Source organism: Equus quagga, chromosome 4 (genome assembly GCF_021613505.1).
Source record: "Equus quagga isolate Etosha38 chromosome 4, UCLA_HA_Equagga_1.0, whole genome shotgun sequence".
In the NCBI taxonomy this organism is placed as follows: domain Eukaryota; kingdom Metazoa; phylum Chordata; class Mammalia; order Perissodactyla; family Equidae; genus Equus; species Equus quagga.
In genome coordinates, this window is record NC_060270.1 from 141,010,877 (window position 1) to 141,026,445 (window position 15,569).

A 15,569-nucleotide genomic window follows, 5' to 3' on the forward strand; every position below is an offset into this window, starting at 1 on the left:
CAAACACACGCGCTGCGGACGAAGGCCGGGCGAGGCGCCGGCACAGGGCGGGCGCAGGATGCAAAGGCCATCACACTTCCTCCCGGAGCCAGGCCTCCGCGGACATCCTGCACAGCCTCCCACCGTCCCTCCAGCTGCTGGCCAAGCCGGCCCGAGGCTTTCAGGGCTTTTATCGTATTAGAAGCATTTTTCTCATCATAACCGAGACCTTTAGTATTACATTAAAAAGATGGTTAATTTTCTTAAGCTTCCTTTTAAACACAGAAATAGGATTAGAAGGATAACACGCTCAGATGCAAGCTCATTATTTGATTATGTCTAAACCTAATCCCGCCTTCACCTTGGCCTGCAGAGTCTCCATTTTGGGGTTTATTGGCTGATAATGCCAGGGCTGTCAGATACTATTACTCGTGTACTATCTGTTGCTACGTGCTCTTTCTTCCACCATCAAATGCTGAAGGTCTGAAATGGAATTAGAGGATGAATTCTCAAAGCCTCACCATCTTTTAGACCTTTGTACCTCTTTTCAAAGGAGAAAGATGGCCCAGGCCCCTAAAGAAGGGGAACTCTCTTCAGTAAATTCATTTCTAATAGGGCTTCAGAGGAAAGCCTTACGACCAACCTTCCTTCCGTTCAGCAGGCTTTCTGCTCTTTCATGTTATTAAGGATGAGGGAAATGGCATTGATGTTAATAAAGAGATCGGAAGAAGCAGCTACAGGCGACCACTCTCCATCCTATACTTTTCATGTTATGCTAAAATTACCTGTCACATCATCTCTTTGAGGGTAGAAACTATGTCTTATTGATACCAGTGACTAACACGGCTCCAGGTCCAAAGCTGGGGTTCATTAAACACCCATGTAACTGAATCAAAAACTCACAACATCTCTGGATTACACGCAAGAAGGCACCCTTATCGGTTTTCTCAGTGGAGAAGTAAAAGGCATTCCCAGGCCTGAGTCCCTGAGAGAGGGGCTTGGGACAAATCCCAGGGCACCAGACAGCCCGCCCTCCCACGCCCCATCAGCGGCCCCGCCCCACAGCTCCCGGCCCCTTTACCTGTCGCAGTGGTTGCATTTAAAGGGCTTTGCACCTGTGTGTTTCCTGTAGTGCCTCGTGAGCTCATCGCTTCGTGCAAAACGCCACTCGCACCCTTCCCACGAGCACTTGTAAGGCTTCTCACCTGCAGGGAGAGAGGAACAACCGTGGTCAGCACAGGGGCAAGACAGCCACACACCTGATCGGGTTCTGCTACCTGTTGGTCGGTCTTGGGAAAGGGCCGTATAAGTCATTCTGGAAAGGCTACAGTTCCTAATGCGGTACATCACATTTTCTTTAGTCTTCTGGTGTTTTCTTTTTTTCAACCTTCAAAAGTGGTTTCCCAAGATCCTCAAATCTGAAGCTGTCATTTCAGTTCCCAGAGTCAGAGCATTTCCTTCGACAGGTAAGGGATCAATTTTTACTTATTTTCTATTCCCTGGAGCACTTTGACACCCACAGTCCAAGCAGAAAGGAAATGTGCTATTTTCATCTGAACCACAAATGCTTCTAATTCTATTTTTCTCTAGAACCTCCAGTAATTTACCATTTCAGCCTTTTCCATCTTCTCCCACCCCACCCCTCCTACCACAAACTGCAGCCATGCAGCTGACTGACAAGGCGAGCAGCTCAGGTCTCCCAGAACCACTGCTCCTTCCAGAAAGTGAGTGGATGGACGGTCACGACTAAGGGCTTCAACTGGAGAGTAAAGCAAAAATCACTTGGCGATTCCTGGCATTTAGGTAAAAGACACTCACAAAAGTCCTATTTAAGAAGCCCACAACCTAATGATTCCTGAGTGTTCATATTAGAGAGAGAGACACATTACAAAATATTTTTAAAGCCAATTTGTAGAGCAAGGTTTTAGCCACAGTGAAGCTGCTTCTAAGCATGAAATTCGAGCTCTTGTGCTCAAGTGACCTTTTCGCACAGTAAATACAGATGGAGGAACATGTACGAGAAAGTACATGACTTTTCCTTAGGCCTTTTTTTTTTAACTCATCAACGTCTGTCACCAAACACGACAAATATTTCCCCCTCCAACTGTACGGTGCGCTGGTTTTAATTAAGAAGAAAAATAATCTTTAAAACACCATGAAATGATGAGCTACTGAGCCCTGCACGGAGAGGCAGGTTAGCACAGCGGTCAGGAGCTCTGAAGACAGCTTCCAGGGCTCAGCCCTCAGTTCCGTCTAACGTTCTGTCTAACCTCCCAGGCCTCTGTTTTCCTAGAGAAAATAACAGTATGCACCTCAAAGGGTGTGGAGAGGATAAATTAATACACTTATACATTGCATATTAATTAGAGCAGTGTCTGAAACAATCAAGATTCACACAACTGCTAACTTATAAACTGCAAACCCTGAATTTACGATCCACAGTGCCACAGCTGTCCCACTACCTCTCCATTTTAAGAGCACCAACTTCACTAGGCAGCAGAGAAGGCCCGGTCCAGGTCCTGTCCTTGATCCACTTTCTTCTTTCCACCTTTTTCCTTCCCTTTAAACTTGACTACAAAGCGTTCACAACTCTTTATTTGTATCACCTAGAATCGAACCAAACAGGACCAAAAATTTTATTTCATTAAATCGGTGCCCTAGTGAGCCACTGCTCTTTAAGACCCGTAAAGGGGAATGAGAAACACAGGCATTTCTTTTAAAGAGAACCAAGAGGACATGAAGGAGGGCTGGAGGCACAGGGGGAAGCCCATTCAGTTCTGGAAAGCAGAAGAAAAAAAGGATCACTGAGCAGGGTTAAAAGTTCACCTTCTGGATCCTTAAAGTCAAATTTTAGAAAATTGCACCTGCTGAAGAACAGGGAGCAGCGTGGAGGTGTCAAATCACCTTTGGAGTCAGCACACCTGGGATCCTTTTGAGTTCATGACCGACTCTCGGCCTCAGTGTCCTCATCTGTCAAATGGGGTGAGCTTCCCATGCTCACTGTGAGGTTTAAACAAGTGGTCACGCATAAGACACGTGGCTTGACCCAAAGCACAAGGAAAATATTCAAGTTGTCTGAATTCCCGTCCTCGGCGCCAGCCCCGCTCTCGGAGGCTGCCGAGGAGACGGGTCTAACCGGCTGTCAATAAAGACCTTCTGAGCTCAGGCTCCAGGCAGCTGAGTCTGACTCACACTGGGCAACCTAAATATTGGGAAACAGAGTCTTTTTAAGCTTAAACGTTTTCTCAGTACCTTGGTGGAGAGGGATCGGAAAAACGGAGCGCTCTTTAGATCTGCTCTGGATGACTGGGACGCTGAAGAGGAAACAAAGAGACCCCAGGTGGAGAGAGAGGTGCCCTCTCAGAGGGGTGCGTTGGCATCATTTACCTAATGTTATTGATGACACACAAGGCTCTGTTACTTCAAGGAAATCGCAAACAACAAAAAGAGAGAGTCAGGCACCAAAGACTTAGAAATTCATAATGCCCTCTGCCTTAAAAGCCCTCAAATGCAGGTAAAACTGGAACCTAAGGGACCAAACAAGCCCCAGACGCAGCAGGCGCTCTGAACACCCCATGGCATTCTACAGCAACCAGCAGAGACCTCCAGTCCTGGAATCAATCCCACAGTCGAGCTGGCCTGCCCGCCACAGGCCACCACGTTCTGAAGGACACTGGAAGGACGGGGAGAAATGGAGAGCCAAGTGGAGGTCTTGGGGTATTTTTTTTATTTCGAGCTGTTTGCTTTTCCCTTTGCTGAATGTTTTTAGCCAGTTTTGTTCTATTTTGACAAATAACATAAAAGATTTAGTTACTTCCCAGAAAATAATGTAGACTCTTAGTTAATTCTGGAGCAGTCCTATCCAGCGGCTACTTCAGTGTCCCCTTTGTCATGGTATAGACGGAGACGCAGACGGCTTGACTTGGCTCTGAATTGCACTTACATTGTTTCCTGCTTCATCCAGGTGCTACGCAGAACAAGCCCTGAGCATTTAGCAAGTTATATCATAGTGATGCATCAAGCTATTTTCCAGTGTCTGATTAATTTACCTACAAGTTGCCATTTCGGCAAATATTTACTGATAAGAAACTTAACCAAGAAAGAACTCAGCCAAATGAAGGAGCAGTGCCTGAAATAAGAGAGTTCAGAAGTCGGAGAGGTAGAAAAATGTAAAGAATTGGGAATAAGACTTCCTATTTAGGGCTCAAGAACAGCAGGGTAAGGCTGGCCTCATTTCTGCATACTACGCCTGTTTCCATAGACACTGTCTACTCACAAGGCAGCTCAGCGAACTTCTCTGTCACAACTTGGCCAGGACGACACCTCCCCGGGCACCGGCACCCACTGCTTGATCTTGGGGGAGGGACCACCTATGTCCACAACCCATCAGTTTCCACCCCAACAGCCTGGCTGAGGATTTCTGCTCATTTTATAAAGGCTTGCTTTCTTTATAAAAGAAGGAAGAAAGAAAGGAGAGAGGGAGGGAAAGAAGGAGGAAGGAAGGAGAAAAAGGAGAAGGCAGCTGAGCTGTAGCCACAGCAGATTTCATGCAAAATGAGCTCCCTGCCTCACCTCCGTCACCCTCCCCTCCCTCCTCGCTCCACTCCAGATACTACTTCTGGGTATAAAACAGAAGTGGTCACAGAGCACTGGATGTAGGCACCGGAGCAATGCCCACCATTCAGCTCACTGCACGTGGAGAGCGGACAGATGTTCACGAGAGGTCCACGCGGGCAGGTGGGTGGGAGGGAGGCTGCACCCACTGGGACCCCTGTCCAGGAGCGCGCAAGCGAGGGCAGCACGCGGCAGAGCGGAGGGACAACGGGGCGTAACTCGCACGCAGTTCAGTGCTGGAAAGCCGCTCTTCAGAACCCCCTGGATTTTAGGGGGAAGGCAAGAACTACTTTTCCTCTCTGGAAATTTACCCAGGAAACCTGCTCCCTGGGGGAGCTCACACCTCAGAGCGGCAGGCGGTCTAATCAGGTGTGAACAGATGTATAGCCACACAAGGGCTTAAGGAGAGTGAAGGATGCTTGAGAAACAGGACTGACATTTAGCAAGGTTGAATCCTGGCAAGAATTCACAGTCTCCCACAAAATGGCCTCAGAAATGGAATGTGGTCTGAACCAGTGTGGCTGTTTTTTTAGTTCCTTACAGAGTAACTCCCAACATCGTGACCATCAAGTTTGCTTGATCAAAAAACATGGCATAAATACTTTTTGAGTATGCACCTCCAATATATGTATTTGTGAATTATATAAATGTACTAATGTTCTACTATATTAGGATATTACAAAACATGCATTCAATACAGAAATTTAAAAGAATGAGAAACAATTAAATATAAATAGAAGTTACATGTTTTTCTTCCTACACTCAAAATGCCTGTGCTGCACAGCCCTGCTGTGGAGACCACCGCCCGCAGGACGAGGGAGGCAGCGTGGCTCCGAGCTCCCGTCTCCGTGCTTCCCTTCCAGCCCCACGGTGGATTCTCCCTACAGCAGTCCTAGCGATCCTTCGAAAATGGAAATCGGAGCCTGTGTGTCCCTTACAGGGGACCTTAATCTTTATATTTCCATGTAATTGGTTTCTTTGACATGGCCTGGATTTCATTTTATGCATTTAAAAGCATTATTCTGCAAAGGCTCCACAGGCTTCACCAGACTGCCAAAGAAGTTCATGACCCAAAAAAAGTTGGGAAGAAATTAAGGTGTAAGTGCTTGGGTGGCTTCCCGTCACTCAGAACGAAAGCCACAGGCCTACACGTCCTCTAGTACAGAGTCTAAGGACCTGGCCCCTGGCCGCCTTTCTATGCTCACCCCTACCCCACCCCACCCCATCATCATGCCCCACCTCCATGCTTCCACCTCAGGGCCTTTGCACCTGCTACCCTCACTGCCTGGAACACTCTAGCTCCCTCACTTCATTCAGGCCACTGCTCACACATCTCCCCCTCAGAGAGACCCACCCTCACCATCCTCTCTGAAACGGCAGATTCTCCATACCACTTAGTCACTTTGACCTTAGACTGTGCATGGTGTGCAGGTACCACCATCTCTGCCCCCTCTAGAGCACAAGCTTCATGCAGGCATCCATTGGTCACTGTGATCCCAGCAGCACTACCGCAGGGCCCGGCTTGATCCTGTGGAACACCCGATGTGGAAGGCGCTGGATGGACAGAGCACCCCAACCTGCCACCAACACCCATGGATGCACAGTGGGGCCGGTCACACCTGTGGCCTCAGTCCCTCTCTCTGCGCTGAACTGGCATGAGGTAGAAAACGCTTACTGCCTCGTTTAAAGCTGGCCACTCCTCAGTGACAGGGCGGAAAATGTGGAACTCTACAGTGGACTAGGCGATCCTCCACCATCGAAGGTCACTTCCACTTCTTCCTCATCCGCCCAGCCGACAAGAGGAGTATCCGACAATCTTCCTGTGACCTTCATCTCAGGCCGGGGACCACATCTCCGAGCGACGTCCCCTCTGGGACACCGGGTGTGTCACTTGGTGGAACTCACAGTGAAGACTCCTGCTGAGCGTGTGTTTGGGAGAGCGTAAGTGATGCGTCAGACGCATCGCACTATAAATTTGCCTTTAACATATAGATTGTAGCAGGAAATGTGAACGTGTGCCCGAATCCTGCATTCCAGGTTTAAAACGCCCTGGAAAATAATACTAACGCAGATTTTCTGCATTCACCTCCTGATCTGCAAAATTTCAAGTTCCGAATCCAATTCCTAAGGAGACGAGGACTTTGACATGCCCAGATTTGTGCTAAAAGTAATTTTATCTATTTTTCTTAAAATTTTTTTTTAAAAATGTGGCTACTAGATCTCTGTGATCTTGGCATGTCAAAGTCCTGGTCTCTTCAGGAGGTGCATTAGGAACTGGACATTTCACAGACCAGGAAATGGAAAGAGAAAGATCCTTTGTAATGGGTTTATATTGCCACCAGTACTCCGAGAGGAAACCAGCGCAGTGGGCCGACTGCTCTCATGTCACATGCAGCAAGCAGCATGGACACTGCAAGTCCCCAGGGAACAGACACCCAGACAGAAAAGGTCACCAGGCTGTCCTCATGCTGGGAAAGGGTGAGCCGTGCACATCACTCCATCGCTTGGCAATCTCTTCTCAGGGTGCATGGGCTGCAACTGAAAAATACTCCAAGTTGTTAACTCTGCTTCGGAACACTGGCTCAGAGTTCCTCTTAGATTCCAGCTGAATCGTAAATGTTTTCTTTTTTCAAGGTTTTTAGATGAGGTGATGGATGGAAAACCAGACCATGGCTTTATTTTCCAGAATCTCAAAAGCATTTATGACTATAACATAATATAAAACATGTACTCCTTTATTTATGTTCCATCTTGATTTCTTCATTCATCCGTTGCTTGCTCACTCAATGGCCTACTGGATACTAGGACCTGAGTTATTGCATTGACACAAAGCACCAGTCTTTCTGCAGAACATTCAAATGTTGACTCTATTTTTTTAATTTTTAAAACAATGAAAAAACAATTACTGGCCCAGGTCAGGTTAACTCCTCATAGCCTGGACCACCGCCACAAAGCTCTGTTACCAGCACGCCCTCCAGAGTCACAAACCCCAACGTGCGTGATCTCGGAATCACCTCGTCTCTGCCCAAGGGTGAGCGGGCCACCAAACACCCTGACCTCCGGTCTCATTCACCGATGGTCTCATTCAGCCTCTTCTGTGTGACAAATTGGATTCAACCCACACAAATCATTGGTTCCAAGAGGTGCTGAGTGATGACACCGCTGGAGGTGAAAGCTACAGGAAAGGGTGTCCGTGTGAAGGCGCCTCAGGCGGGGAAGCCCCGTGCACACCTACAAACAGCACGGGCCCCACAAGTCCCACACACGCGTGCGCTTGGGCCTGCGGAGGGGGGGACCCCTAAGACCCGCAGACCGTTAGGGCGTCCCTCGATGCCTCTATGCAACCTGAATTACTGCTCTGGTGGAGAAAAAATGACTAGCCACCAAAAAGTGGTCTAGTCACCCCAAAACAGATTCTTCCAGTTCTGACTTTGTCACGTAATAGCAATGTGGCCTTGCAGAGTCAGTTAACTTCTTCTTCAGGGCTTATTGTCCTTAACTGTGTGGGGAAGGAATAAAACAAACCTGTGCTGCTTCCCCAACACCTACAAAGACTCAGTGGAATCTGGTACGTAGAAGTGACTGGTCAATTACAAAGTCCCAGATGGATGAGAGCTGTTATTACAGTGATGGTGGGTTTGCAGACACACAGGAGGCCAGACAAGGCTATGGGAGCAGAGGCCTCCATCACCTCTGTGCACAGGGCAAGGCACAGGGTTTCCCACGAGATGTAGAGGGGCCCAAGCTTCGCCCTGGACCCCCTCTCTCAGGCCCACCTTGCCTTGTGAAGCAAAACCAGGAAACAAACAGGATTAAACAAATCTTTGTGGCCATATTCCATTTCTAAGGACTGTCAACTTTTACCAAAACATTCCTTTGGAAGTGAAGTGTTAGATTTTTGGTGAATTTGTTTGAAACGTTGGAGGAAGACTGGGCTGGTCATGAAAAATGGCAACCATCCCAGATGTTGGAATAACTACAGCTGTTGGCAATTAGAGTTGTGCAGTGTGCAACCTGTGACTCCAACACGTGTGGTTTAGACACCGCAGCATGCTCCCCATAAGCCAAGGGTATCAGAATATTCTCAAAATCAAACTGATTTCTTATTTAACTAAAAATGGATACAGTATTCTAATATTTTTCAGTGGGCTAAGGGAGGTATAACTAACCCCCTCTCCCCACCCAAAAAAGCCCAGAATCCCACAACTCTTAAGATAGGTATTATTGTAATTCTCAAAAGATTAGAACCTCCTGAAAAATTTAGACCTCAACCCTCATACCTGAAGCCATACATTCTCAAGCTGTGAAATAGGTAAGCACGACCATTCGGGGAAACTACATGCTTTTAGTTAATTTTGGCTTTTTTCCATTTTTTCTCTTGTTTGGTTTTTATTCTTTTTTGTTTTTGTTGTTGTTGTTCAAGATTAATTTTTAAAATTATTTTTATCAGCTTTTAAAAAATAAATCCAAAGAAAATTTAATGTCAATTTGGAAATTTAAGTATATTTTGGTGGTTACCAAAGTTACGATAAAGTTCGAAGCTGGATATAAATTAAATTTGAAGAAAAAAGTTGCTAAAACATTCTTTTTCCTGTCAAGATGACAACCACCCCACGTGAATTTACTGGAAACTAATTTGTAGGACACATCTTTGATTTAGCAGGAAAGGTATTCTCTGTAAGCCAAGTTTCCACAACTCAATTTGATGTAATTAGGTAGGCATTTGATTACTAAAAATTAAAAATTTTAAATTCACGGCCGATGTTTGGTTTCTGCATCCAGATGGGAAGACAGCCATAGTGCAGAGGACACAGGCACGAGCAGTCTATTACCACCACAACAACCAAATTATTCATCTTTGAACCACTTTTTAAAATTTAAGAATAAAGAGGAAGAAATGTTACTTTAGTTCCACACAACATGTTCCAAGCTCAGTTAGTATCAAAACGATCAGCAAGCCACTCTGAAAGGATGGTCTCCAATGGAGAAGCAACCAACACAGAACAGGGACCCTTCCCCCAAAGACCCGACCGGCAGCCGAGGCCGGCAGCTCAGGTGTGCAACTTCAGGTGACTATAGCAAGAGATTCGCTCTTCTCACATGGAGGGTGATAGTAAGAAAAAGGGTAATTGTGGAGCACACAGCTCTGAGGGCGGGTAGACGTACCTGACAGCTCCTGGGGAGCTGAGGTCAGTGTGAGAGGACTGGGTACCCGGCATCATGGGGAAGGGAGGGGCTTGGAGGTCCAGTGCAGAGGGCGGGGGGAGGGAAGGCCAAACCTCTGGAGATCTGGACCCATGGTAGTTTCCCCATGGCACATATCACATTAGTTGATGATGCTTGATTTACTGTCCTAGGTACACTGAATTTTTTTTTTCACTAACTAAAAATTGGCAAATATAAGCCTGAATCATTTACTATTAGGATGCAAAATTAATTTTTGCTACATATGTGATATATATGAAAAGAGATGGACCAATGGTATAGAAAACCCCTAGGAGTGGAAAATACAAAAACCACCTCAGAGCTGTTTTTGGAGGCTATTAGAAATGATTGGCTTCAGCATCCTGAATTTGTTCTGATTAAGCTAATGCTAATTGTTATTCCATGTAGAATCAAATGCAAATGGTGGAAAAGAAGTGGTTCAAGTATATCAATATTTCACAAGGGAATTTGCCCCAAAATTAAACAGCAAAAAGGTAACTTTATCAATCCTCGAGAAGCCCAAATTGGACAATTAACATCAGATTATGTAGAAAGGGACCCTCCCCTGGGCCAGCTGCCATGCAAGTTGAATAGAGATGGATCCAACCCCCTAGCAACTTTTGAAGACAAATATTAAATTGGTCAAGATTTAAAACCTCTATCTGTCTACATAACTCTCTTCCAAGATGATCAAATCCTTTTTTTCTGAGACTGAATTTCCCCATTAGCCAAAGCAACCTAAAGATATACCTTACCCAAGTCTGAAGTCTAAGGACAGAATAACCCAAAAGGAAAATTTCAGTTTCTTATTTTGACAAATGCTAAACTAAGACGATGCTCTTCACATCCCACTGACTACGCACTCAGGAAAAGATGTCCACAAGACCATCACATTTGTTTTCCTTCTCTAACGACCCACTCTCATCATATAGACCCCTTACTCAGCTTCTCCTGCTTCCTGGACGTGCTCTACTCACGATGTGTCTGTCTCCCATGTGTCACCCCAGCCTGAAGTGTTTCTCCTGCTCAGGAAACTAGAGCCATGTCTGGGTTTTCCTGCAGAAACTTACCCTTTTGTGCCCTGATCTCTTGTACTGCTTCTCCCACCTACATTACATGGAAAGTGCACCTAAAACTGGGACGTCTTATACCTCCACTTCACTCAGTACCAATTAAGTGTGCAGTGTGTCCAGCCCTGGGCTGGATGCTTTCTCACTTGCCCCTTGTCATCACCCACGGTATCGAGCACAGGCTCAGGCACCTTATATGTACCCAATATGCTGCTTGCTAATTAATAGATCAGTGATGAATCAAAAATCAACAGCAGAAAAATCTTTGTTACCAGCGCGCCCTCCAGACTCACAAATGCCAGCATGCATGATTTCGGAATCACCTCGTCTCTGCCCACCAGTGAGCAGGCGGCCAAACACTCAGACCTCTGGTCTCATTCACTGACGGTGAAAATGTAGCTTCTTCTGCGTGACAAGTTGGATTCAACCCACAGGAATCATTAGTTCCAAGAGGTGCCGAGCGATGACACTGCTGGAGATGAAAGCTACAGGAAAGGGTGTCCGCGTGAAGGGGCCCCGGGAGCCCCTATGCATGCCTACAAACAGCACAAGCCCCACGTGTCCCACACATGCGTGGGCATGGACTGCAGAGGAGGGGATCCCTAAGACCCGCAGACCCTTAGGGCGGGCATCTCAGAGGAGATAAACCTCATTGAAACTCTAAGGATGCAGCGCCAAGGGCAGCGGGCATTTCAGGGAGAGGCAACAGAGACGAGACAGCAGTTTGTCATAGCTGAGGTGAGGGAGAGTATATGAGGAGGGATTCAGGAATGGGCTGGAGAGGAGGTAAGAGCCGACCCTGAGGGGCCTTTATGACAAGCTGTCCCCTCCGGAGACTGACTGCCTTGAGGTCAGAGCCCACGTCTCTGCTTATCTGTGCCCTCGGAGCCCAGCTGAATGCATGGCGCTCTGCCTCAGAAAGCATTTACCCAGGGAGCTGGTCCTAGGCCAGTCCTGGTAGGGCTGGGCGCTCCGCCCTCTCTGTTCCCATATAGCGTCCTTTAGGAGAGTCTTATCATCTTGCTCGAGGAATTGATTTACATGTTGTAGCCTCACAAAACCAAACAGTCCCTTCAAGGGCAGAGGCCAGGTTTATTCGCCTGAGCACTTCCAAGACTCAGAACACCGGAGACAAGCCAAAGACCCTCGACTAAGCTGATGTGAGGAACTTGCACAGATATTACTAGTCCTTTCAGCACCTTAACCTAGATCCTCCTACATCCTCTTTCTGCTGCTCTGTAATAGGAATAATTAGGAAGAAAACCCAATAATTGAAGCCACCCATGGAATCCACATTAACACACACGACTTTCCTCTCCCCCCAAATCTGCAAACAATTTAACACAAACATATTGACACCCGCATATGTAGAGGCACCCCCACACAATCTGTCAGCCTGTATCCCTCTAACCTCAAACAGCCTTAACTTTATCTGTGCTAACCCCACAGCTACAAAATACTTTCCCTTCATTCTTGTACTGAATTTTCATTCTGGGACAAAAAAAATGTCAATGCAATGTGACTTTACACTTTCGAGGGGGGGAAAAGTGCAAGAAATATGAAGATGTGGTTAACATGACCCTATAGGCTTGTGCTCTCACGTTATTAACTTGCCAGGCACTTCCTATTATTCCAATAACGCACTATTCTCAAAAAATGCAAAACGCAAATTAAGTCTCCTTTCAGAACTTCTGGTCTTCCATAGGAAACTGGTTTTCATGCAGTTATTTTGATTTTGCAAGGTGAGTGTGCTAGAGTGAACCAGGATTTTTCCCTGACCATGTTGCCCATCTAGAATTCCAGAGCTCAAGTGTTTCACGTTACAATGTCTGCATTACAGGCCAAAAAGAAACCCTTTGTAAGACTAAGAGCCAAGTGCAACTGCCCATGTCCTATATTCATTCTCCCCTTTTGTATAATAAGAGAATCCCCGATCTTATTTGGGCTCATTGCCAGCCAGAATAAAGACGATTTCCCAGCTCTTTGCAGTTGCATGTTGACATATGACTAAGTTCTGGCTGATGGGATGGGAGTGGAAATGACAAGTGCAATTTCAAGCTGTACTTTGAAAGGTTGGGACATCCTCTCCCCCTCACGTTCAAAATAGCTGCATGAAAACCAGGTTCCTGGACAGCAGGCCTGGGGGTCACCATCTTGAATTGCATGGACATGAGCAAGTCCTTAAGGATACAGACCCAGGGATGGGGACCAACAGACGGAAGGAGTCTGGGCTTTTGACAACTTCCCAGAGCACAGCTGCCTGAGAGTCTGGATTTTTATGTGAAAGAGAAAAAAACTTACATCTTCTTTTAGCCTCTGTTAGCTTGGGTCTCTGTCACAAAGAGATTCATTTATATTCTTATTAATTCAAAGGGTAACAGAACTGATGGATGAAAATAATACATCCCCAAATGGCCAAAACTTCCAGTATAAACATTATTTCACATCTCAATCTCACTTCTATTCAGAAAAGTTGCCAGAGCCTCTGTAAATGGATCCTTGTGCGCAAGTACGGTTTAGCAGAAAACACACCACACGCAACTCACAACTAGGAGACCCGGCCTCCAGTCCTGGCACTTACTACCCACTGTGTGGCTGAGGAGAGCACATACTCTTCAGTCTCACTTTCCTCCTCTGCACAATGAGGCTGGCCCCTTCTTTGATGCTGGCCTCCCAGAACTACTGAGAAGTATGAAGAGAGACGACGTCTGTGCAGGTGCTTTGCATACTGGAAGCACTAGATAGGCAAGGTGACTATGAAAATACTCCAAACAAAACTCCTTCTTTATGCAAGGAGGCTCATAGGCACACCCAGTGCCTGACGTGTCTTCCCAGTAAACAGAGTGCTGTAATCCCCTGTGTGTCACTAAGGTGGTTAGAGACCAGGGTTAGGGTGTCAGGAGCAGACCACCTCCTGGGTTGGACTTTCATTTAATGAAATACCCCCAGTCTCAGTGCCTCAACTGGCAATGTGTCATTGATCAGAAAGCCAAAGGGTTTAGATGAGACAGCACAAACCCAACACCACACAGAGAAAAATAGCCCAAAGCTCGTGCACCATGAAAATATGGTGTCTGTCTCACCACGCCTCATCTGTCATCCACCGAAATACACTTGGCATTTTCTACTGGATATGTGGACGGAAGAATCAAATCCTGATGAGATGTCTGTATTTTCCTTCCTTACAAAGATACACACACAGTAGAAAACTAAGTGTGGGAGAAAGATGCAAAACGTGAAACACAAACTAGACAGTAAATGTATCTTTGCAGAGAAAACACCCTGAACGATCATCCTGAGCCAGGACTTGCAGCCCAATTCCACCCACCCTGAACCAATGACGGTGGTTTACAAATCCCAGGGAAACCGGCTATTGATTAGCATTTACTGAGCACTCGTGATGTGCTGGGCACTCCAGGAGGCCAAGGGTTTTATGTACTTTCTCTCTTCTCATCCTCTCAATAGCCCTTAACACACATGCTACCATCCTTCCCCATTTTACAGATGAGGAAACTGAGGGGCAGAGAAAGTAAGCCACTCACCAAATTTGCCAGCTTATAAGTGGTGTAGCCAAGATTTAAACCCAGGCAGTTTCACCTGCAGAGTCCACATGCTTAACCTCTAACTCATTCTCTTCTTTAAATGCCAACAAGTAAAACAGAATAAATGTTTACATTCCCTGCAGAAATATTTTATGATAAAACTAATATTTCAGCTGGAATGAATGTCAGAAATATTTAGAGGCACCCATATAATAGGTGTTGTAACTTTTAAAAGACAAGGAAGTGAAGGAATGTCATCTACTGAGACGAGAAGCCAGGAGTGTGAGCTACCTCTCACTGACCCTCTCGCAGGTGCCGGGGGCCTCATCTTCAGCTCAGGTAGCAGCACTGCTCACTGAGGACCTCAGCATGGGGTGGGCTGTCAACTTTCCTCAGAAGAGAATCATATTGCAGATCAACTGCACCAGCGTTTCTCCATTTTATTCCCTTCACTTTCCTAAAAATCATCTGTTTAGCCTGACACAGCCCAAGATAAACCAAAAATGGAAACCCCCAAGGCTGACAGCTAAGCAAGGGCTTCATCTTAACCCAACCTAGCTGCTTGGAGCCCCGCAGGGGAGAAGGCGAGATGAAGACGGCTCCGCGCTGGGCTCCTTCCTCAAGCTCCTCAGCAGGGCGCGTTTCCCCACCCTCTGCCACATCCTCTCCACACTCAGCCCAGAAGCTCAGTCAGGAGGATCCAGTGTGTGTGTCCTACAGGGAGAGACACAGTGGGGCTGGAGGATCAGGCAGGGTCAGACTCAGGGCCGTAGGGACCCGCTCAGTCCAGTCTGGTAGCCCAGCCACCCTGGCTCCTGAGCACTGGAAAGGTGGGCAGTCTGAATGGAGACGTGCTCTAAGTGGAAAATACACAACAAATTTCAAAGACTTAGGATGGAATAAAAGAATGTAAAACAGCTCAGTAATAACTGTTTATATTGATTACATGTTGAGATGATAAGTTTGGATATATTCTGTTAAATAAAGTCTAGTGTTTAAAATTAATTAATTGGTACTAGTTACTTTTTAAATAAAGCTGCCAGAAAAAGTATATATAAATACACACGAGGGTCGCATTGTCTATGTCCACTGGACAGTGCTCTTCCAGACCACATTTGAGAATCTGGACTTTATCCTGAGAACCACAGCAGCCACTGCC

The 15,569-nt window shown here is 46.4% G+C and overlaps 1 protein-coding gene across 2 annotated transcripts in view; it reads right to left on the reverse strand.

Moving 5' to 3' along the window:
- KLF7 (KLF transcription factor 7) overlaps window positions 1–15,569 on the reverse strand; it is an 85,760-nt gene that overhangs the window by 11,914 nt on the left and 58,277 nt on the right. For both annotated transcript variants that reach the window (XR_006888178.1, XM_046658023.1), the window contains exon 3: window positions 1,061–1,184. Coding sequence is in view for 1 of the 2 variants with exons in the window: in XM_046658023.1 (XP_046513979.1) it covers window positions 1,061–1,184 (124 nt within the window). In the remaining variant the exon portion in view is untranslated. The remainder of the gene's footprint in view (window positions 1–1,060; window positions 1,185–15,569) is intronic.